Source organism: Schistocerca serialis, chromosome 5 (genome assembly GCF_023864345.2).
Source record: "Schistocerca serialis cubense isolate TAMUIC-IGC-003099 chromosome 5, iqSchSeri2.2, whole genome shotgun sequence".
Taxonomy (NCBI): Eukaryota; Metazoa; Arthropoda; class Insecta; order Orthoptera; family Acrididae; genus Schistocerca; species Schistocerca serialis.
The window spans coordinates 584839534-584862064 of record NC_064642.1 but is presented as its reverse complement, the minus strand read 5'-3'; the positions used below and the strand labels follow the sequence as shown (position 1 = coordinate 584862064).

The window sequence follows — 22531 nt, the reverse complement described above, 5'->3', positions numbered from 1 at the left end:
ATGCAATATAGTGTTTCTCCTTTTTTGTATAGATATCACTTTATTCAAAATTCAGTAGAATTATATAGGAATCCATAATGAGGCACTTGCCGTACGTTCTCTATATCGCAAATAGTTTGAGATGCTGAAACAAGATTTTAGCGAACATGCATCGAGTAGGGTATTTTGCCACGTAGTTATCACGCAAAACATCATGATCTACTGAAATATGCAAATAACTAATTCTCAGTGGAATAATATAATTTTTTACAGGCATCGAAAGTCGCTGAAAAGAGAATTGCTGTAAGTTTTGTAGTAACGTACGCGAAGAAATTACATTCTTTCTTCTCTGGTGAAATGTTTTTTTTTTGTTTTTTTTTTTTAATTACTGACTTGTCTTGTTCTCAGTTATTAGTTTAATAATACACTGCATCACGTTTCCATTTGCATTACATTATTTGTGAGATAAATCTACGTAAATTATGCATGTTTTGGCAGAAGTAAATTTGAACTCAGGAACAAGAGAAGTTAATTATTATTCAAAACTCGTCCCTGAAGACACTTTTCCGAAGAAAAATGTAGACTAAAAGAAATAAGTAGCCACTTCTGACGTAATCTGCTTAGAGGTCTATATCCAAGTCCATTTTAAAAAATGAATGGCTGAGAGTGAAAATCCCAAAGTCTTATTTCTAAACTGAATTGCCAAAGAAATTGGTAAAGGCATGCATATTCAAATACAGCGATATGTAAACAGACAGAATAAGGCGCTGCCGTCGGCGGCGCCTACATAAGACAATTGCTGTCTGGCGCATCGTTAATCGGTTCCTGCTGCTACAATGGCAGGTTATTAAGATTTAAGTCGGCCCACGAGCTATGGGACACAGTATCTTCGAGGCAGCGATGAAAATGGGATTCTCCAGTACGTCCATTTCACGAGTGTACCGTAAATATCAGCAGCCCGGTTAACCACAAATCTCCGACATCGCTGCGGCCTAAAAAAAAAAGAAAATCCTGCAAGAAAGGGACCAACGACGATTGAAGAAAGTCGTCCAACGTCACAGAAATGCAACCCTACTGCAAATTGCTCCAGATTTCAATGCTGGACCATAAACAAGTGTCGTGTGCGAACCATTCAACAAAACATCATCCATATGGGCTTTCGGAGCTCAATGCCAACTCGAGTACCCTTTATCAGTGCACGACACAAAGCTTTACGCATCGTCCGGGCCTGTCAACACCGACATCGAACTGTTGATGACTGGAAACATGTTGCCTGGTCGGACGAGTCTCATTTCAAATTTTATCTAACGGATAGACGAGGAAAGGTATGGAGACAGTCTCATGAATAAATGGACTCTGCATGTCGGCATGGGAATGTTCAAACAGGTGGACGTGTGGGACGTGTGCAGTTGGGAGTGATATGGGAACCCTGAAAAGTCTAGATACGACAGGCGACACGTACCCAAGAATCCTGTCTGATCACCTGCATTCATTCATGTCCATTGTGGTTTCCGACGGACTTTGGCAACTCCAGCAGGACAACGCTACACCCCACACGTCCATAATTGCTAGAGTGGTTCCACGAACACTCTTCGGAATTTAAACACTTCCGCTGGCGAACAAACTCCCCAGACATGGAGAATACTAAGCATGTCTGGGATGCCTTGCAACGTGCTGTTCAGAAGAGATCTCCACCCCCTTGTACTCTCACAGATTTGTGGAGAGCCCTGAAGGTTTCATGGTGTCAGTTCCCTCCAGCACTACTTCGAACATTAATCGAGTCCATGCCACTTCGTGTTGCGGCACTTCTGCGTACTCTTGGGGGCCCTGCACGATATTAGACGGGTGTACCAGTTTATATTCAGTGTATACTTCAGTTATCTGTGAAATGCGAAACCAAATCAATTTTCGGAAGCCTATCAACTACCTGTGGAACTGAAAAGAGATTATCAATGTCTGCGATGAACTAAAAGGTATTTCATGTAAAAAGTAAGTCCTTCACTCTATATACACACAGGAAATAAAAGATAACACACAGTGTTCCGTGAATTGTTTTCATATATCTCAGATAACTGAGATACAGAAATAAAATTGTTTGGAAATTTTCAGGACCAGACAGTCATTATAAGTAATACACATAGGTTATAGCATCGTATTTCTAGGATTTCCTTCTCTTCTTCCTTGTCTTCAAAGAAATGTCTTCCGTGACAAGTTTTGAATAATACTAACTTGTTTTGTGGCCACGTTACAACTTCTCATTTTTGCCAAAGAATAGCATGTTTTACAAAGACTCATCTCAGTAACATTCTAACGAAGCTGAAATTGTGATTGAATCCTGAAGCAGCGCATTATTAAAGTGGTAACTAAGGATAAGAAAGCTCAATAGTTCATTAAAAAGTATATTCTGAGCACGAAAATAAAAGGATAATGTTCACTTAAGTTGCTGTAAAACCCACATCAATTCTCATTTCACCAGTTTCCGATCATCATTGAAAAAGTCTATGCTTACTAACGTCTCACAGCAAATAAGGAAGACTCTCATATTTACGATGTAGAAAAATTCACTCCCCTTTACTTGCTATCGTTTGCCAAAGTCTTGTTTGAATATGCCAAACCGTTTATGACATACAAGCGATGATATTAATTTTTCATTCTAGCTTTATCATTTTCGTGCGTGGGCAGAACTGAGTATTCTACATACAATCCAGCTTCTCGAGAATGGAGGAATATATCTATCTCCTGCCACGGTTTAAAAAATAATTAATATGCTCTCTACATTTAGTATACACCAATGTATTACCCAACAAACAGAAAATGAAATCTCACAGCGATGTCTATTTTTCATTACAAAACCATTTTAAGTTCGTGAAGTTGGTCACTCAATGTATAAATATCAGCAGAGTAAATATGACCATTAACAGAAGATAGTTCATCATGAATCTGACAAATCTATGAGAAGTGATGTTTTGTTTACCAAAGAGTTTTTTTTTTTAAATCCTTGGAGAAACAGAAATCCTGGTTGTGCACACAGCTGTTTAAGCAGTCTAGCAAGCCTGCAAAAATTTTTATTGATGTACTCACATAAGGCTGAGTTTAATTCCTGATTGACATGGATGATGATAATCTATTACCGTAACATTTGAAAGGAACATTTAAAACTATGTTTAATAATTGTTATTGAAAGAATATATTTCAAAGAAATACACAAATGGTTCAAATGGCTCTGAGCACTATGGGACTTAACATCTGTGGTCATCAGTCCCCTAGAACTTAGAACTACTTAAACCTAACTAACCTAAGGACATCACACACATCCATGCCCGAGGCAGGATTCGAACCTGCGACAGTAGCAGTCTCGCGGTTCCGGACTGAGCGCCTAGAACCGCGGCCGGCAAAGAAATACACGGATACCACATTCTGGCAGTAAGAATGGTGTTTATATATAAAGATGCAAAAATCAGTGTATACCTGCGTTAGTGATTCCACTGCTGTAATCATCATCACAACAGGTAATTTTTTTCCAGTGAATGTTTACAATGGTTCCACACAACTGTAGTAACTTCATACGAAGTTATTACTTTAGTTTCGGTAGCTAGAATGTCGCTGTCGTTATTATGAACCAATTTTTTGTCTTTCCTACTTACCACATCCAGCATTCCGATGAGCCTGTCAACTGAGTGAATGTCTGGAACGTTCGTCATAGCGAAAAGTTCCAAAATCTTTAATTAATCATCCCATAAACAAAGACCATGGTGTGGTGTCTCGAAATTCCGATGACATGTAATGTGTATCATTCGAAGTAGGAATTCATGTGGTTCCTGATCATTATTTTCATGCATTAATTAGATCGATTTTAGTAGGACGGGGTGGCAGAATGTAATCCATCTCACACACATATCGACCACCTGAACAACAAAGATGTGGAGTACCAAAATAGCCTGTCTCTAATTGTGTCCTTAGTTCTTTGTAGTCAGTGACTGAGAAACCAGAAGTGCTGCATGTAGATAAAAAAACTACTAAATATTTCGTATAATCGAAATTGAAATCGTTAGATTTGGGGACAAGTTCAATAATTATACACCTACAATGGTTTTTAGATAATTATACTTATGACAAAAATTCACGTATCAGTGAAATGAAACACAGGATTCAACAATGGCCTCTACAATGCTACCACACACACAAGCCTTAAGGTTGGCAGAGATCAGATACAAAAACACTGCATCTACTAACTCAAAACCACGAAGTCCAAATGGCAAGATAACATACAGACATCGTATTTGACATCACAAAAGTCAGTAAAACTCTCGTATGTAGACCTTTTACTTAATATAACTTCGTTGTTTCAGTAACACTCACCATATAATCCTTGTCGACATTCACTTGAATTGTATCATTTGCTCGCTCCATTGATTCGAGACGCTACACTATCTGATCAAATGTATCCATACCCCTATTAGTGGGCGTTAATCTCGGGTGTATTCCACCCTTCACCTTACGATGACTTGAACTTTGCAGGGGACACATTCCATCAAGTGACTGAATGTCTGTGCCGGAAGGCAGCACAATCTTACTCATGAGCTGAAACCAGAGAAGGTTGTGACGTTGTATCTTGAGCGAAGTCGTTCTAACTCATCCCAACGGTGTTCCACTTGGTTCAATTTGGGACTGTAGGCAGACTAGTCCATTTCATGTGTTACTGTCCACAAACCGTTCCCTCACAGATGCTCCTTTATGACAAAAATCATCGTCTCAGAAATGTTTGAACATTGTACACAGCATATAATACCGAAAAATTCTTTCCTAAGATTTCGCAATTCGCATTTTCCTAGGCGCAACAAGGGGACGACACCCCAGCGACGAAAAACACCCAAATACCTTAAAGCCGCATCCTCTGTAGTTCACTGTTGGCAGTTTATGTTCTCCAGAGATTCACCAAACCCAGACCCTTCCATCCCATTTCAACAGAGCACAGCGTGGTTCACGGCACTAGTCATCAAATGTCCGTTGGCGTCGCTCTTCACCCCAACTCAACTCGACCGTCGCTGATTAAAGAAATCTGTGGCTTCTGAGGAACTGTTAGAGCACTTCACCACATTCTTTTTCTCTCTATACGCAGTAGTTCAAACTCGACTGTTGGCAGCACTTTGGAACTCACGAGTCATTTCTTTCACTGATTTCATGCGAGTCTAAAAACCATCCTCCACAATGTTCGACGGTCCCCGCCTGTCAGTAGACGAAGTCTGCCTGACCTTGGAATAGCTGTGGCTGTTCCTTCGAGTATCCAACTCGCAATCACTTTTGACTTGGACAGGGCTGAAGCATGTCTAATCATACATTGAAGGCTTTCACGACCGAATGTTTCATCTGCTGAGAAGTCCTCCAGGTAGTATGGACGTGGTCCATGGAACTCTTCAGTCCCTGACAATTCGTCCAAAACTACGTTGGACATCATCTGAGGTGCTCCTGGTTGTGCTGAGTCTTGCCGACTGACTCGGCAAGACTCATTACAATCAGGAGCACCTCATAAGATGTCCAACGTAGCCTTGGACGAAATGTCAGGGATTGAAGAGATTCGCGGACCACGGCCATACAACCAGGAAGAATTCTCAGCAGATGAAGTGTGTCTGACGGGTATTTTAATCAGTTGGCACCAAGTGACTAGTCCACCTTCGAAACTGATCTAGCCCAACCTACCCACTCTGCTGTTACTGCTTCTCTACTGTCAACGCAGTATTTCCCTACCTTTTATACTGTCGGAGGCCAGCTCTCGAGATGTCTGGTGGTCAATTTCGCATATTGGTGGTCAATTCTGGATACTTTTGATCAGATGGTGTACAAAGCACACTACTGATAGGGAGGCTAGCAGTACTACTCACTGTTGGAGATCTCGTTGTAGACGGGGTTGTAGAGATCGGAGGGCTGCTGGTAGTCCGGACACAGTGCTGCCCTCTGATCGTGGGGGCGTCGATGCGGGCGTGGTTGCGGCATCGCTTGCATCTGCGTTGGTAAAGACATTGAGATTAGTTTAACGGCAGCGATATGCGTCCAACACTGCCGTTAAATGCAGGTATACATTAGAAATTTGGTAGGATTAGCATCGAAAGAGACCAACAGTTTCTGGTGAAAGATGTACACACAAACAAAATATTTAATCTATGACAAATAGAAAACTGCGAAAATCTATGATTTGTAAGGCTCCAGCGTAAATAGAACAGGTTAAAACATGCACTTATTTTATGTGACATTCTCTGGTAGACGTACTGTTTATCGAACTATAAACCAACATTAGTCGTGACACTGACACACCTCTGGCATGCCAGAAAGCATCCCAAACTCTCCATTTAGTACGAACCCACTCGAGGCTTCTGACTGTTCCAGAGCGAGATCCTATCCGAAATTTATCCATAACGCTTCTGAAGTATAAGCACAAGTTATAATTTACTTTGGATAATGTGAGGACCGGAACCAAAGGGTCAGGTTGTCTTATCTTTCAATAATCCCTGCGGGAAAAGATTTCTGTTTGGAAGGGGCATGTTTCATCAGGAAAGATGTATAAGAACTTTTGGCAGCTCATAGAAGACTCAGCTCTCCATCGTAAAATGGGTATAAATGATTTTACATTAGCTTTGATGGCGTTCACTCATCTCAAATATATCAAATATATATTACAAAGATGTTAAGTTGGTGAAGAAGATGAAAATTATTCACCCTATCATGAAGGTTTTAGATGAATTACTATTGTTCTCGCCGGCCGGTGTGGTCATGCGGTTCTAGGCGCTACAGTCTGGAGCCGCGCGGCCGCTACGGTCGCAGGTTCGAATCCTGCCTCGGGCATGGATGTGTGTGATGTCCTTAGGTTAGTTAGGTTTAAGTAGTTCTAAGTTCTATGGGACTGATGACCTGAGATGTTGAGTCCCATAGTGCTCAGAGCCATTTTGAACTATTGTTCTCATGTGACCCTATTCGGGTTCGGAAGGGTAGCACACTTATTTAACGTTTATCATGACTCCAAAAGCCATGTATCATCCAATAATGAAAATAGTATATGAAGATAGTAACTGTTCTCGAAAGAACAGATACCATTGATAACCATGGAGCTTCTCTAGAATAAATGATAATTAATTGAAACCATCAGCTGCCGACAGGAATTGTTGATATACCTCAATGGGGACAGCCGAAAATGTGGACCCGACTGGGACTCGAACCCGGGATGTCCTGCTTCATCTGTGTCCTCGGTGGCTCAGATGGATAGAGCGTCTACCACGTAAGCAGGAGGTCCCCGGTTCGAGTCCCGGTTAGGGCACACATTTTCAGCTGTCCCCATCGAGGTATATCAACGACACCTGTCGGCAGCTGAGGGTTTCAATTAATTATCATATAATGAAAATAGTAATTATTATTTCCATCAGCTACTAGAACGCAGTTTTCATGAGACAGGAGGAGAGAGGGAGGGAGGGAGGGAGGGAGGGAGGGAGGGAGGGAGGGAGAGAGAGAGAGAGAGAGAGAGAGAGAGCATGGTCGGAGAGTACTTGGGTTACTGCTCTGCTCTCCTGTGTTCGGTATTAGTTGATTTGCGTAAGCTTAAGTACCTACACAGTTTATCAAATGGTTCAAATGGCTCCAAGCATTATGGAACTTTACATCTGAGGTCATCAGTCCCCTAGACTTAGAATTATGTAAACCTAACTAACCTGAGGACATCACACACATCCAAGCTTGAGACGGGATTCGAACCTGCGACCGTAGCAGCCGCGTGGTTCCGGACTGAAACAGTTTATCACACACACTTTGTTTAACTTGAAATACAAACTGGGCCGTCGCCAGACTATGGTGAACGTCATCACAAGATCTATTTTTATACAATATTTAAAGCAAGGTGACCTGATGCAAGGTATTTAACAGCACAGTTAACAGTACCAAGGGTCAACGGAAACCTTTTATTCAAAAACACGATGCACAATTCCTGTTACATGCATCTGCACCAGTGTGCAGATATTGTTGATGAAACGCAGTAACACACATGACTAACGTAAGGAACGAACAAATTTACAGCGAATACTTATATTAAAGAAACTCAGCCTATGAAAACACACACTGTGGATATACTACAATATTCAGTAACTTGCAATGTAATTCCTGCTGACGTAGGGTTCGTCAGACTGAAACCGACTACCGCATCACATTGTGTAGCAATCTTGGGACTTAGGTGAAAATTGTTACAAAACACACAGAGAAGAAGCTATGTTTCACAGTCCAACATTCACACAGAAGAACATTCTGTACTACAGTAAAGTACAGAATAAACGTAAAGGAGAAGAGCAGGAGTTATTTGCACAGTTTGAACCAAATGAAGTAATAAATTTAAATTGTGCTACAGCGAAATCGAAATTTGTAACATAGGATTTAGGTGTTACAGGTTTAATTGAAGTATGAATTACACGTAAACGCAGAAATGTTCTATGAAAATGACGTTATCATTTTAAAGTACAACATATAAAGGCCAACAACTCTTAACATGCTTGTCCACACTCTTTTATAATTTCTGTTTGATGTGTGTGCCTTAGGGACTTACTAAAGTTGCGCGCAGTACATAGAATTAACGGGATGCTCCGTAACTACAATTGGTATCTTTTATACTTATAATATCTATGTTTCAGATTAGTTATGTAACACAAAACTTACCACTTCTTTTTATTTGTTTTAACAGATCCGTAGATTTTCGTAATTTGAACAGGACCTGCAATCACTGTTAAGACAAATGTCGCAATAGACCGCAATAAAAATACTAAAATTGTATAGTTTGTTTCACGCAGTCTGACACAAAAATTCTGTGAGTATGGTAACTCTTCATAATTTAACAAACTGTACTGGAGAAAACAACCTTTCGGCCAAGGTTACAATGGCCTTCTTATGGCTCAGTTCAGCGCTAACGTATTCAGAAAACTTGTATGGCAACTGACTCTGACCGCGGAAGGCTACGCTATTTTCTTAGTTTTATGCCGTTCGTACTACTGCCGACAAACCGCACCTTGCGGCGCTAGACCTGAGGGTAGCCGTTAATAAAAGAAATAGTCATCCAGACGGTGTTTCTTCATTTACTAGATTAACAGTCAGTTGTCAAGAATGTAATCATATTTCCACTTAACACCAAGCCAGGTTTCACAAATTCCTGAATATTTTAAAATAAAAGCTCGTTTCTTTTAAAAAGTTGTAACTTCTGTTCTCTTACAGTATTTTTAAAATGCATTTTATAAACTCAAGAACTCATGAAGCAGTGTATCACTGCCTCTCGCTCCGCTGCATCTACCGAGTGAGGTGGTGCAGTGGTTATCTCACTGGACTCGAATTCGGGAGGGCGACGGTTCGAACTCGCGTCCGGCCATCCTGATTTAGGTTTTCCCAGAGTTCCCTAAATCGCTTCAGAAAAATGCCGGGTCGAATCCTTTGAGATGCCACGGGCGACTTCCTTCCCTAATCCGATGGGACCTATGACCTCGCTGATTGGTCCCCTCCCCCAAATAAGCCAACCGCTCCCCATTTCACCCTCTTCTCCGCCCCCTCCCCACCCTCTGTCCCTCCTCATCAAAAACTTTCGCGCTTTGCCTGCGTACCTGGTCAAAGAACGTATGCCCGCAGTAAGTCAAGGTGAATGCCAAGAGTTTCTATCGAAGAGCTTGCCCTATTTCATTCCTTTGCTTGCCCTGCCTCCAACTTGTATCCCGTATTGTGACACTAACGTTCCTTCACACGATGCCTTCAGTCTCAGTTAACGTCTATAAGAGCCAATGATGATGATTTTATGTCGTTCTGTGGCATCAAGGCCCGTGATGGGTACACGAGTACACAGTTATAGATCTCAGTGAACAAGTTATTTTCAATAAACGAGATTACTGACACCGTGTCCCATGGAAACCAACAGCTCTATGAGAGCCACTTCCTCCCCCCAATCCCCACCAAAATTAGAGCAGCGTTCTCACGGGTTAGAGGCGCTTCACACCTATCCCATCCATGCTTGTGAAGCTACTGTGGAGGAAAGTCTAATAATTTAAAGGATGAATCTTAATCTGCTATTAGGTAAACAAATGGACCTGGTGATCTAACAGTGGAAACAGACAATCTTTTGTCCAACACTGTTGCAACAGGGGGTCACGACGGCAACGCAGAATGCTTGGTAACTATAACTAACTCTTCAGTTAAATCAATCATTATGGTTGCCTGACGAAAAAAATCTAAGGAGTTAGACGAAATGCCAAACGTGTTTTACAGTAACTGCTGGGATGTTGTCAGGGAAAAGCTGACCACATTATAAAGGACGTAACGGGACTAAGTGGAGATACTTCTGTTGGTGAATGAGGACAGTGTACTGACCAACATTACACCCGTATTTACGTCATTTGCAGGCAAACAATTATAGCTGTTACAAGTTGCATGTTTTCAGGTTGGTCAGTATCTCCCAGTACATGTGGCAAGATCAAGACATTTATTTTCCCCTGGGCAGTAGAGATGGGGGATCCGCTCCTGAACTAATTCATAGAGTTGAATCTTTCAAAGGAGTGAGCAATCAGTGATTCAGAAAAAAAGAACGGTAGCTCCAAACGTTTCCCACAGCAGAGAGAGAGAGAGAGAGAGAGAGAGAGAGAGAGAGAGAGAGTCGGAGCAGGTCAGCGGGGCCTCTGCCGGTCAGAGCACACAGCACGCCACACAACAGCCGGCGCCGGCCTCTGCCCTGCTTCTGCCTTGGCTGCCTGCATTGTGCAGTGCCCCATTGGATTTTGTGTTTCACATATGCCGTGCCCCCTCTGTGCTTCCTCTGCCGCGTGCGGTGTCTGGCGCACCTTAACTTCGTTTCAGTCGCACGTCCTGCCCTCTGGGCTGTTGATGCGAGCAACAGGACAGAGAGCCTCCTAGCGGAGAACATAAGAACTACTTGCAACAACCTGCTCGCAAGAGAGCGGACGATTTGTCTCGGAGCGGGTGACTGGTGGCCGCTCACCGCTCCCCCCACCCTCGGAACTCGCCCGCTCAACGCTCACCCCACCGTTCTCGACTCTAGCTAGAGCGTTGAGCAAAGCAACTCAGGTGTCACTCTGCTCTCTGCGGTCTTAGCTCACGCAGTAATACAGCTCGCGGCTCCACCTGCTTGACTCAGCGTCTCTGCATCGGAGTTCGTCTCTACTGGATATTGTTCTTCGTACTAATACCGCTATGTATATTACATAATTATGTTATGTATACATCATTTGTTTTTATTTTATTTTTATTTGTTTAAACTGATCAGATTAGGTTCCTGACGGCTCCTCTTACTATAGGATTTTTTATTATGGTCACTCCAATTTACACTTTAATTACGAGCGAACCGATAAACATATAGCAAAAGTGATACACCAATATTTTCCTTGTTTTATTCTGCGGAAGGCTATATGCAGCACTTGGGTCTTACAGTCAAATTTATATATTTTTTTCTTATTGTAGTACGGATTTTGCGATTTTAGGCGTCTTCGGAAGGAAATGTTCACTTTAAAAATATATGGCTTGCGATGTATTTGTACGAGGTTAATGAAATTTTAATACATTATAGTCAAATATATTGTTAATGTAAATCTCAAGTTACAACATTTTCCGATCACCCAAAAAACCACGATAGTGCAAAATAAATCAATAATCAAAAACTTTGTTATATCGTGGAAATTTCAATAAACAATACAAAATTCTTACTCATTATCTGTGTTACTTCAAAATAGGATAAAATAAGATCAAAATACAGGTATAGTACTGGAATAAACCAAGTTTAAAGGGCAAAGTGCCTTCCATTTATTTTCTGTTGTGAATGAGTGGTGAGTCATGAAAAAGAGCTAGTTCATTTCAGGGAGTGAACAGTTCTGATCCAATCTCTGAAAAGAACAGTTTTGCCCATCTCTACTGGGCAGAACGTCAGGTGCTAATGTCTGGACACACGGACACAAGACTGTTAGCCCACAGTGACACTCGTGGTCCACTTGCTGATGCGGTAAGAACACCCAGAAAACATCAGGTCGCAAAGTTACTGACGTTCTTTTGGGGAAGAATTTCGACGGAAAAAAAACCAACGCACTGATGTGTGTACATATTAAGGTACTACACATAAAAATATCTACTCCTACATGCGTGACATCCTGTATAAAAATTGTTGACAAATGACACTTTCCCACCGCTGTTCATAAAAGGCATGTTAATGCTAGTACTTAAACTACCACAAAGGAAAGTGCCATACGATTTTCACCCGATTACCCCCTCAACACGGATTTCAAGATAATGACCAGAGTTATAAACACCTGACTGAAAGTACTCCTTCCTAAAATACTTTGATCTCACCAAGAGAGTGTGGTCAATGAATGGTCCATATTAACATTCTCTGCGAATACCGAAATGTAAGGTATTTCACTTGCCTGTGAAAAACCAAATTGGCGTTAATATTTTTTGGATTCTGATGAGGTCTCTGATAGGGCTAATCAGGAACTTTTATCGAGGACAGTGACGCAAATGTGGTTCAGTCAGTGGTTTAGACAACTTTTAATAATGTATTTGCAGTACATCTTGTTGACTTAATACTGAACGTCAGTTAATTGAAATACAAATCTGTTAGGAATTAAATAAAAAGGGAAATGCAACAAAGCTACGGCGAAATGGCTACATAAAAAATGTGAAGAAAAGAAAAGACTGTCGGAACGACTAACGCAGCATACAGAAAAATCAAAGCAACTTTCGGTGAAAATAAATCAAGGGTGCTAACATGGAAAATCCAGTGTTAAATGCAGAAGAGGGGATGAGTGGAAAGAGTACATGGAAGGACTTTATGAGGGGAGAGACTCGTCTGATGGCGTCATGGAAGAAGAAACACCAGTCGACATAGAAGAGACAGAGGATCCAGGATTTGAACTTATAAGAGCTTTGGAAGACTTAAAATCGTATAAGGCAGTAGGGGTAGGTAACATTCCATCAGTATTTCTAAAATCATTGGAAGGAAGTGGCAGTAAATGAATATTCACGTCGATGTGTAGAATGTATGAGACTGGCGAAATCCCATATGACTTTCGGAAAACATCATCCATACAATTTCGAAGATTGTAAGAGCTGACAAGTGCGAGAATTATCGTACGATCTGCCTAATATCTCATGCATCCAAGTTGCTGACAAGAGTCATATGCAGAACAATGAAAAAGAAAACTGAGGATGTGTTAGATGGCGATCAATTTGACTTTAGGGAAGATAAAGGCACTACAGAGGCAATTCTGAAGTTGCGGTTGATAATTGAAGCAAGAATAAAGAAGAATCATAAAACGTTCGTAGGGTTTGGCGACATGGAAAAAGCGTTCGACAATGTAGAATGGTGCAAGATGTTAGAAATTCTGAGAAGAATAGGGTTAAGCTGTAGGGAAAGACGGGTACTATACAAACTGAGTTAAGAGCCAAAAGGGAACAATAAAAGTAGAAGACGAAGAAAGAAGTGCTCAGATTAAAAAGGGTGTAAGACAGGAATGTAGTCTCTCGCCCAACTGTTCAATCTATACATCAAAGAAGCAATTACGAAAATAAAAAAGGTTCAAGAGTGGAATTAAATCAAGGTGAAGGGATCTCAAGGATTACAGTCAATGATGAGACTGCTGTCCTCGAAACTGAAGAAGAATTACAGGATCTGCTGAATGGAATGAATAGTCTGAGGGTACAGAATACGGCCTGAGAGTAAATCGAAGAAAGAAGAAGAAGAAGAAGAACAAGACAGTAACGAGAAGTAGCAGAAATGATGACAGCGAGAAACTTCACATCAGGGTTGGTAATCATGATGGAGGTAATCAGATGAAGTTTAGAAATTCTGCTACCTGGACAGAAAAAGAACCATGACGGATGGAGCAAAGAAGACATAAAATAAGATCTGCGGTGGCGAAATAGGCCTTCCTGACCAAAAGAAATTTGTTAGTACCAAATAATTTCACGAAGAAATTTCTCAGAGAAAGTCGTACAAGTCATGTAAAAATACAGCAAATTTAACAAACAGCATGCGAGAATTCCGTGCGGGTGAGGCGTGAAAAGTACTCTGAGTGGACGAGTACTAGTACGGCTTTCTCGCAATTTAACGCCTGAAGACGGTATTTACATCTTGAAACCCGGGCTATGTGTACGATTTTAGGCAAATAAAGGATAGCAACAGCTATGGATGCCCGGCAAAGCGTACATCATACCTGATTACCTGATGAAATATGTGAGTTTCCTTTCTCGCCGAACTGAGACGATTATAAGGGCCGGGGGGAATAGTACACGTATTAGCGCGAAGTCACCTTGGAGTACCTAGCATTTTGTTCCACATGTTTAATTGTATCATTGTTATTAAAATAGGTAATTATCCAGGAGAGGCAATTGACAGTACGAGGCTGGCAGTGATGGTAGTGGTTTCCAAAACTCTAGTCAAAGACGCAGAACCAATAGGTACGCAACTGCCCGCAGGTATCGGGTGGTTATAATGGAAGTGCAGCTATTTACAGAGGTTCAGTGTGGGCTGTAATTATCGTATGGCAGCGCAACTTGATAGATATTCTAATGTGCAAATGCCGAACCAATGTACATTGGAAAAAAATAGTTCCAATTCTGCCCAACAGGTGAACATCTGGCGTTGTGAACGCAACAAAGATGTAAAGAAATTTTTCCATATGTAACGCATTAGGAGTGGGACACGGGCAGAAAAGGGCAAATAATGGAGATAAGCATAGACGTCGACGAGATATTGTGCAGCGCCAGATTGGCACATAGTCGCCAAAATTGGAACTCTCTTTTTTTCCAGCGGAAATCGGTTCCACTTTAACGCATTAACATATCTATCAAGTTTCGCTGGCAACGGTAATTACTGCCCATACTGCACTTTAATTGTAACCACTCAGTATCATGGGCAGCTAGCCTACAGCACAGAATGAAGGACTGCTAACAGGTGGAGTGGTTACGGACCTGCACCAGGTTCCTGGGAATGTGCGCTCTGGAGCGAGGGCTGCTGGCCAGCAGGACCTGCTGCAGCGCCGCCGAGGTGCGCGGGGGCGGCAGGATCTCCGTCAGGTCGGCGTACTCCACGGTGGGGCCGGCGCCGCCCCCGCCACCACCGCCTCTGCCAGCTGAGGCCGCGCAGTAGCCGTCGTGGTGGTCCCCGCCCGCCGCCTTGCACGGTATCTTCCTGCGGTACCTGCAACAAAACACAAGATTGGCTCACACACACGCCACGTATGTAGGTTCACAAAGAGCACAAAACATTCCAAATGTGGGAACATATGTCGCCGAGTGCATCAACGGCCCACAGAGGCATCCATGTCTGTTGTGTGGGGTATGTGGAGGATACGGTTCAGGCGGGAGTTGTTTCTGTGATGTTTTGGAGGTGTTTTCCTTTCCATCATGTGGGCAGCCTTTCGAAATGCCTGCACAAAAGACGACGAAGCAAATATTCCAGAATTCGAATCGAGAACAGCTGCCAACATGAGTAACGTAAAAATCCTTAAATCACTTAATAAAAGCAAGTATTCTGGCCCTGACTGTATACCAATTCGGTTCCTTTCGAAGTATGCTGATGCATTAGCTCCATACTTAACAATCATATACAATCGTTCGCTCGACGAAAGATCCATACCCAAAGACTGGAAAGTTGCACAGGTCACACCAATATTCAAGAAATATATCGTTAATATCGCTACGCAGCAGGATTCTGTAACATATATTGTGTTCGAATATTATGAATTACCTCGAAGAAAGCTGTATATTGACACACAGTCAACATGGATTACGAAACATCGTTCCTGTGAAACACAACTAGCTCTTTATTCACATTAAGTGTTCAGTGCTATTGACAAGGGATTTCAGATCGATTCCGTATTTATGGATTTCCGGAAGGCTTTTGACACTTTACCACACAAGCGGCCTGTAAAATTGAGTGCTTACAGAATATGGTCTCAGTTATGTGACTGGATTTGTGATTAACTGTCTGAGAGGTCGCAGTTCGTAGCAATGGACGGAAAGTTATCGAGTAAAACGGAAGTGATTTCTGGCGTTCCCCAAGGTAGTGTTATAGGCCCTTTGCTGTCCCTCATCTATATAAACGATTTGGGAGACAATCTGAGCAGCCTTCTTAGGTTGTTTGCAGATGACGCTGTCGTTTATCGACTAATAAAGTCATCAGAAGATCAAAAGAAATTGCAAAACGATTTAAAAAATATATCTGAATGGTGTGAAAATTGGCGGTGACCCTAAATAACGAAAAGTGTGACGTCACCAACATGAATGTTAAAAGGAATTCGTTAAACTTAAGTTAAACGATAAATCAGTCTAATTTAAGGTGTAAATTCGACTAAATACCTAGGTATTACAATTACGAACAACTTAAATTGGAAGGAACATGTAGAAAATGTTGTGGGGAAGGCTAACCAAAAGTCTGCGTTTTATTGACAGGACACCTAGAAAATATAACAGATCTACTAAGGAGACTGCCTACACTACGCTTGTCCGTCCTCTTTTAGAATACTGCACAATCATCTTTATTATAAACATGTATACATCAGATCGTCAACAACAGTAATTGAACATTCATTAAGTTGGATGAGGAACGAAAGTCTAAAAGGAACAAAATGAAATAAAATTCAAAGACAGTGCATCACATACACTGAAGAGCCAAAGAAAATGGTGCACCTGCCTAATATCGTGTAGGGCCCCTGGCAGCATGCAGAATGCCGCATCACACGTGGCATAGACTTGGTTGGTTGGTTTGTGGGATTAAAGGGACCAGACTGCTACGGTCATCGGTCCCTTTTTCCAAATACTAAAAACACCCACAGAGAATAAAAACGAGTAACAGAATAGATCACACACGACACAGAACAAGAGAAACTTAGACAAAGACCAGACAAGACGAACTAAAATCACAGAGTGTGATGGTGGTTGGCCAACCATAGAAACAAAAAAGGAAAAGCCAACCACCGAGAAACACATTAAAAACTCTGATTAAAATCGTAGGCCAATGGCCAGAATCAACACAAAAGAACATAACAAACACTCAGATTAAACGATAAAAACCCCTGCCCGAATAAAACGTAAAACTAAGCCAGCCATAGCAGGATCATCAGATAAAAGGGCAGGGAGCGTATTGGGCAGTGCAAATGTGTGCCTGATCACAGCTAAAAGGGGGCAGGCCAACTAAATGTGGGCCACCGTCAAAGCCGCCCCGCAGCGACATAGAGGAGGGTCTTCCCGCCGCAGTAAATAACTGTGTGTCAGCCGGGAATGGCCAATGTGGAGCCGGCAAAGGACTACTGAGTCCCTGCGAGTGGCTCGCAGGGATGACCGCCACGCAGCTGTCGTCTCCTTGACAGCACGGGGTTTATTACGCGTGTTCAGTTCAGTTCCCGCCATTCAACGTCCCATAGCGCAAAAACTTTGCGGCTTAAGACTGCCCTCATATCAGTCTCTGGGAGCCCAATGTCCACAGATGGTTTACTCGTGGCCTCTTTCGCCAGGCGGTCAACATGTTCATTGCCCGGGATACCAACATGACCGGGGGTGCACACAAAGACCACAGAGCGACCGCAACGGGCAACAGTATGCAGGGACTCCTGGATAGCCATCACCAGACGAGAACGAGGGAAACACTGGTCGAGAGCTCGTAAACCGCTCAGGGAATCGCTACAGATGACGTAGGACTCAACTGAGCAGGAGCGGATATACTGTAGGGTACGAAAGATGGTGACCAGCTCAGCAGTGTAAACGCTGCAGCCAGCCGGCAATGAACGTTGTTCCGAATGGTCCCCTAGAGTTAGCGCATAACCGACACGACCAGCAACCATCAAGCCGACAGTGTAAACAATGCCAGAGCCCTGATACGTTGCGAGGAGGGAAAGAAAGCAGCGGCGGAAGGCCTCCGGAGGGACTGAGTCCTTCGGGCCCTGTGCCAATTCCAGCTGAAGGCGAGGGCGAGGCACACACCACGGGGATGTACGCAGAGATGCCCTAAAAGGAGGCGGAAGAGGTAAAGCCCCAAGCCCGGAGAGAAGCTCTCGGATGCGGACCGCGATCGTACATCCAGCCCTTGGCCGACGTTCTCGAAGATGGACATGCGACTCTGGGAATAGTAGACAATAGTTACGATGCCCGGGCAAGCTAAAAACATGGGCAGCATAAGCAGCTAGTAAATGTTGGCGCCTCAGTCGCAGTGGAGGGACACCTGCCTCCACAAGTATGCTGTCCACAGGGCTGGTGCGGAAGGCACCAGTGGCAAGTCGTATCCCGCTGTGTAGTATTGGATCCAGCACCCGCAACGCAGATGGGGAAGCTGAGCCATAAGCCAGGCTCCCATAATCCAGACGGGACTGGATTAACGCCTGGTAGAGCCGTAACGGGGTAGATCGGTCGGCGCCCCAGCTGGTGTGGCTCAAGTATCTCAGAGCATTTAGATGCCGCAAACATGTCTATTTAAGCTGCCGAATATGAGGCAGCCAAGTCAACTGGGCATCAAAAACTACACCCAAAAACCTGTGTGTCTCCACCACAGCAAGAAGTTCGCCGTCAAGATAAAGCCGCGGCTCCGGGTGAACAGTGCGACACCGGCAGAAAGGCATAACGCAGGTCTTGGCTGCCGAAAACTGGAACCCATGAGCTACAGCCCAAGACTGTGCCTTACGGATAGCGCCCTGTAGCTGCCGTTCAGCAGCTGCAATGCCAATAGAGCTGTAGTAAAGGCAGAAGTCATCAGCATACAGGGATGCAGAGACAGAATTTCCCACCGCTGCAGCGAGCCCATTTATTGCAATTAAAAACAGGCAGACACTGAGGATAGATCCCTGTGGTACCCCGTTCTCCTGTACTCGGGAGGAACTATGGGAGGCCGCGACTTGCACGCGGAAGGTACTATACGACAGAAAATTGCGGATAAAGATCAGCAGAGGGCCCCAAAGACCCCATCCATGAAGCGTAGAAAGGATATGATGACGCCATGTCGTATCGAATGCCTTCCGGATGTCGAAAAAGACAGCGACCAGGTGCTGACGGCGTGCAAAGGCAATACGGATGGCCGACTCCAGGCTCACCAGATTGTCGGCGACGGAGCGGCCTTTACGGAACCCACCCTGAGACTGAGCCAGAAGGCCCCGTGACTCCAGTACCCAGTTCAACCGCCGGCTCACCATCCGTTCAAGCAACTTGCTAAGAACGTTGGTGAGGCTAATGGGACGGTAGCTGTCCACCTCCAAAAGGTTCTTCCCAGGTTTCAGAATGGGGATAACAATACTTTCCCGCCATTGCGACGGAAACTCACCCTCGACCCAAATGCGGTTGTAAAGGTCGAGGAGCCGTCGCTGGCAGTCCACTGAAAGGTGTTGCAGCATCTGACAGGTTGCTATCTGGCCCAGGAGCGGTATCAGGACAAGCGGCGAGGGCACTGTGAAATTCCCACTCACTGACTGGAACATTGTAAGATTCAGGATGGTGGGTGCGAAAAGAAAGGCTCCTACGTTCCATCCGCTCTTTAATGGAGCGGAAGGCCAGTGGGTAATTGGAAGAAGCGGAACTCAGAGCAAAATGCTCTGCCAAGCTGTTGGCAATTTCGTCGGAGTCTGTACAAACTGCTCCATTCAGTGAGAGCGCAGGGATGGCGACAGGGGTCCGATAGCCATAGAGGCGTAGGATCTTGGCCCAGACCTGCGATGGAGAGACATGGAGGCCAATGGTGGACAAATACCGCTCCCAGCACTAGTGCTTTCTTTGGCGGGTAAGGCGGCGGGCCCGCGCACGCAGCCGTTTGCAGGTGATGAGGTGTTCAATGCAGGGATGTCGCTTGTGACGCTGTAGCGCCCGCCGGCGATCTTTAATCGCCTCAGCGATCTCAGGCGACCACCAAGGCACAGTCCTCCTCCAAGGGGACCCAGAAGAACGGGGAATGGAATATTCTGCGGCAGTAACGATAACGGTGGTGACGGAGTGAACCACCGCATCAATGCCGGCATTAGAGAGAGGCTCAATAGCGGCAGTGGAGGAAAACAAGTCCCAGTCAGCCATATTTATAGCCCATCTGCTGGGGCGCCCAGAAGAGTGACGCCGTGGCAGTGACAGAAAGATCGGAAAGTGGTCACTACCACAGGTCGTCGTGCACACTCCATTGGACAGACGGTAAGAGGCTAGGGCTACAGATCGAAAGGTCAATGGCGGAGTATGCGCCATGTGCCACACTGAAGTGTGTGAAGGCACCATAATTTAAAATCGAGAGATCTAGCTGCGACAATAAATGCTCAACGGTGGCGCCTAGACCTGTTGCCACTGACCCCCCCACAGAGGGTTATGGGCGTTGAAGTCGCCCACTAACAAGAAATGTGGCGGCAATTGGGCTATCAGGGCAGCCAGGACATGCTGCGTGACATCACCATCCTGTGGTAGGTAAAGGCTGCAGAAGGTAACAGCCTGTGGCGTCCACAGCCGAACAGCGACAGCCTCTAATGCTGTTTGTAGAGGGACAGACTCACTGTGAAGAGAGTTAAGGACATAGATGCAGACGCCGCCAGACACCCTTTCATAAGCTGCCTGGTTCTGATAATAACCCCAATAGCCACGGAGAGCGGGGGTTCGCATTGCTGGAAACCAAGTTTCCTGAAGAGCAATGCAGAAGAAAGGATGAAGGCTGATAAGTTGGCGGAGCTCAGCTAGATGGTGGAAAAAACCGCTGCAGTTCCACTGGAGGATGGTATTGTCCATGTCTGAGAAAGGCGTGACGGGACTGGAAAGGCAGATTACGCCGCTGGGTCACCTGCTGCCTCCGATTGAGCACCTGTGCTAGTGCTATCCATGGTGTCTGAGGAACTGGCGAGATCGAGGTCGTCAGCGGACGCCAGAATCTCCACCTCATCCTCAGACGCAGAGCTTGCAGGAAGCGGTGGGACAGGTGCCACCGCAATGTCGTCATTCTTGGGGACTTTCTTCGTCTTCTGCTTCTCGCTCTGTGCCTTCGGTTGTTCAGACTTGGACGGCTTCACTGGGTCAGTCTCAGGGACGTTCGATGACCGTGATGCCCTACGACCAGGGACCGCTGGTTGTTTCAGCCACTTGCGGGTGTCCGCTTTTCCGCTGGTTGGAACTTGTGAAGGAAGGTCACCAAGGGACCCCTTCCTGGTGAGAGAAGCCGAAGAAGTCTTACGCTTCTCCGCCTGGGAAGGGGGAACTGATGTCCCCGATGGTTTGGGGGGTGTTGCTCCTGAAGTAGATGGAGCAGGAGCAACAGGGAGTGAAGTGCCCCCCACAACCAAGGGGGCCGGTGAATTCTGACAGAGCTGAGGTCGAACTGTAGGTGATGACATGGTAGAAGTTCTATCCGATGTTGCAGCCGCGGCATAGGTGGATGTCATTGGCACAGGATGTAACCGTTCATATTTCCGCCTAGCCTCGGGGTAGGTCAGGTGGTCCAGGGTCTTGTATTCCATTATCTTCCTTTCTTTCTGGAATATCCTACAGTCCGGCGAGCAAGGGGAATGGTGTTCTCCACGGTTAACACAGATAGGAGGCGGGGCACATGGAGTATTGACATGCGAAGGACGTCCACAATCTCTACACGTGATGCTGGAAGTACAGCGGGATGACATGTGTCCGAACTTCCAGCATTTAAAACACCGCATCGGAGGAGGGATAAATGGTTTCACATCACAGCGGTAAACCATCACCTTGACCTTTTTGGGTAAGACATCACCCTCGAAGGCCAAGGTGAAGGCACCGGTGGCCACCTGATTATCCCTCGGACCCCGATGGACGCGCCGGATGAAGTGAACACCTCGTCGTTCTAGGTTGGCGCGTAGTTCATCGTCGGACTGTAGAAGAACATCCCTGTGGAAGATAATACCCTAGACCATGTTTAAACTTCTATGGGGAGTGATGGTGACAGAAACATCCCCCCCCACTTGTCGCAAGTGAGCAACCTCCGTGACTGGGCAGAGGATGCTGTTTTGATGAGAACTGACCCAGAGCGCATTTTGGACAAGCCCTCCACCTCCCCGAACTTTAAATGCTCCACAAAAAACTGAGGCTTGGTTGGCATAAAAGATTCACCATCAACCCGCGTACAGACAAGGTACCGGGGTGAATAATCTCCACTTCTGTCTTTAGCCATGCGTTCCTCCCATGGAGTGGCTAGGGAGGGAAATGATCTCGGATCGTATTTCTTCCCATTGAGGTTAGACCTCGATCACTTAGAGACTGCTGGTGGAGGCCCACCAGCGAGAGATGATGTACCACACTTCACTGCGGGTCATCCGCCCTGATGCCACCCACTCCGACCATGGGCTCTCCCCACAGGCACCACCCAGCCGCAGCAAAGACCACCCGGCAGGATGGCCCTTGCCGGGAGTCCCGATGCCCTAGAGGGATAGGCATCTACTCCTCGGCATATGTGGGGAGGTAGCAGCTCAGGCATCAGCAGTGTGATCCCTGTGTAGTCAGGACGCTACCACCAAGAGGGTACATGACATCCCCACCACAACGGACTGGCTACCGTGCAGGATGTCGGGTGTCGAAATAT

The 22531-nt window shown here is 44.9% G+C and overlaps 1 protein-coding gene across 1 annotated transcript in view; it reads right to left on the bottom strand.

Annotated features, from left to right (window-relative positions):
• Positions 1–22531, bottom strand: part of LOC126482122 (uncharacterized) — a 322283-nt gene that overhangs the window by 5382 nt on the left and 294370 nt on the right. The window contains exons 4-5 of the mRNA XM_050106099.1: positions 14956–15184; positions 5859–5979 (exon numbers count right to left, since the gene is read on the bottom strand). Coding sequence (XP_049962056.1) covers positions 5859–5979; positions 14956–15184 — 350 coding nt within the window. The remainder of the gene's footprint in view (positions 1–5858; positions 5980–14955; positions 15185–22531) is intronic.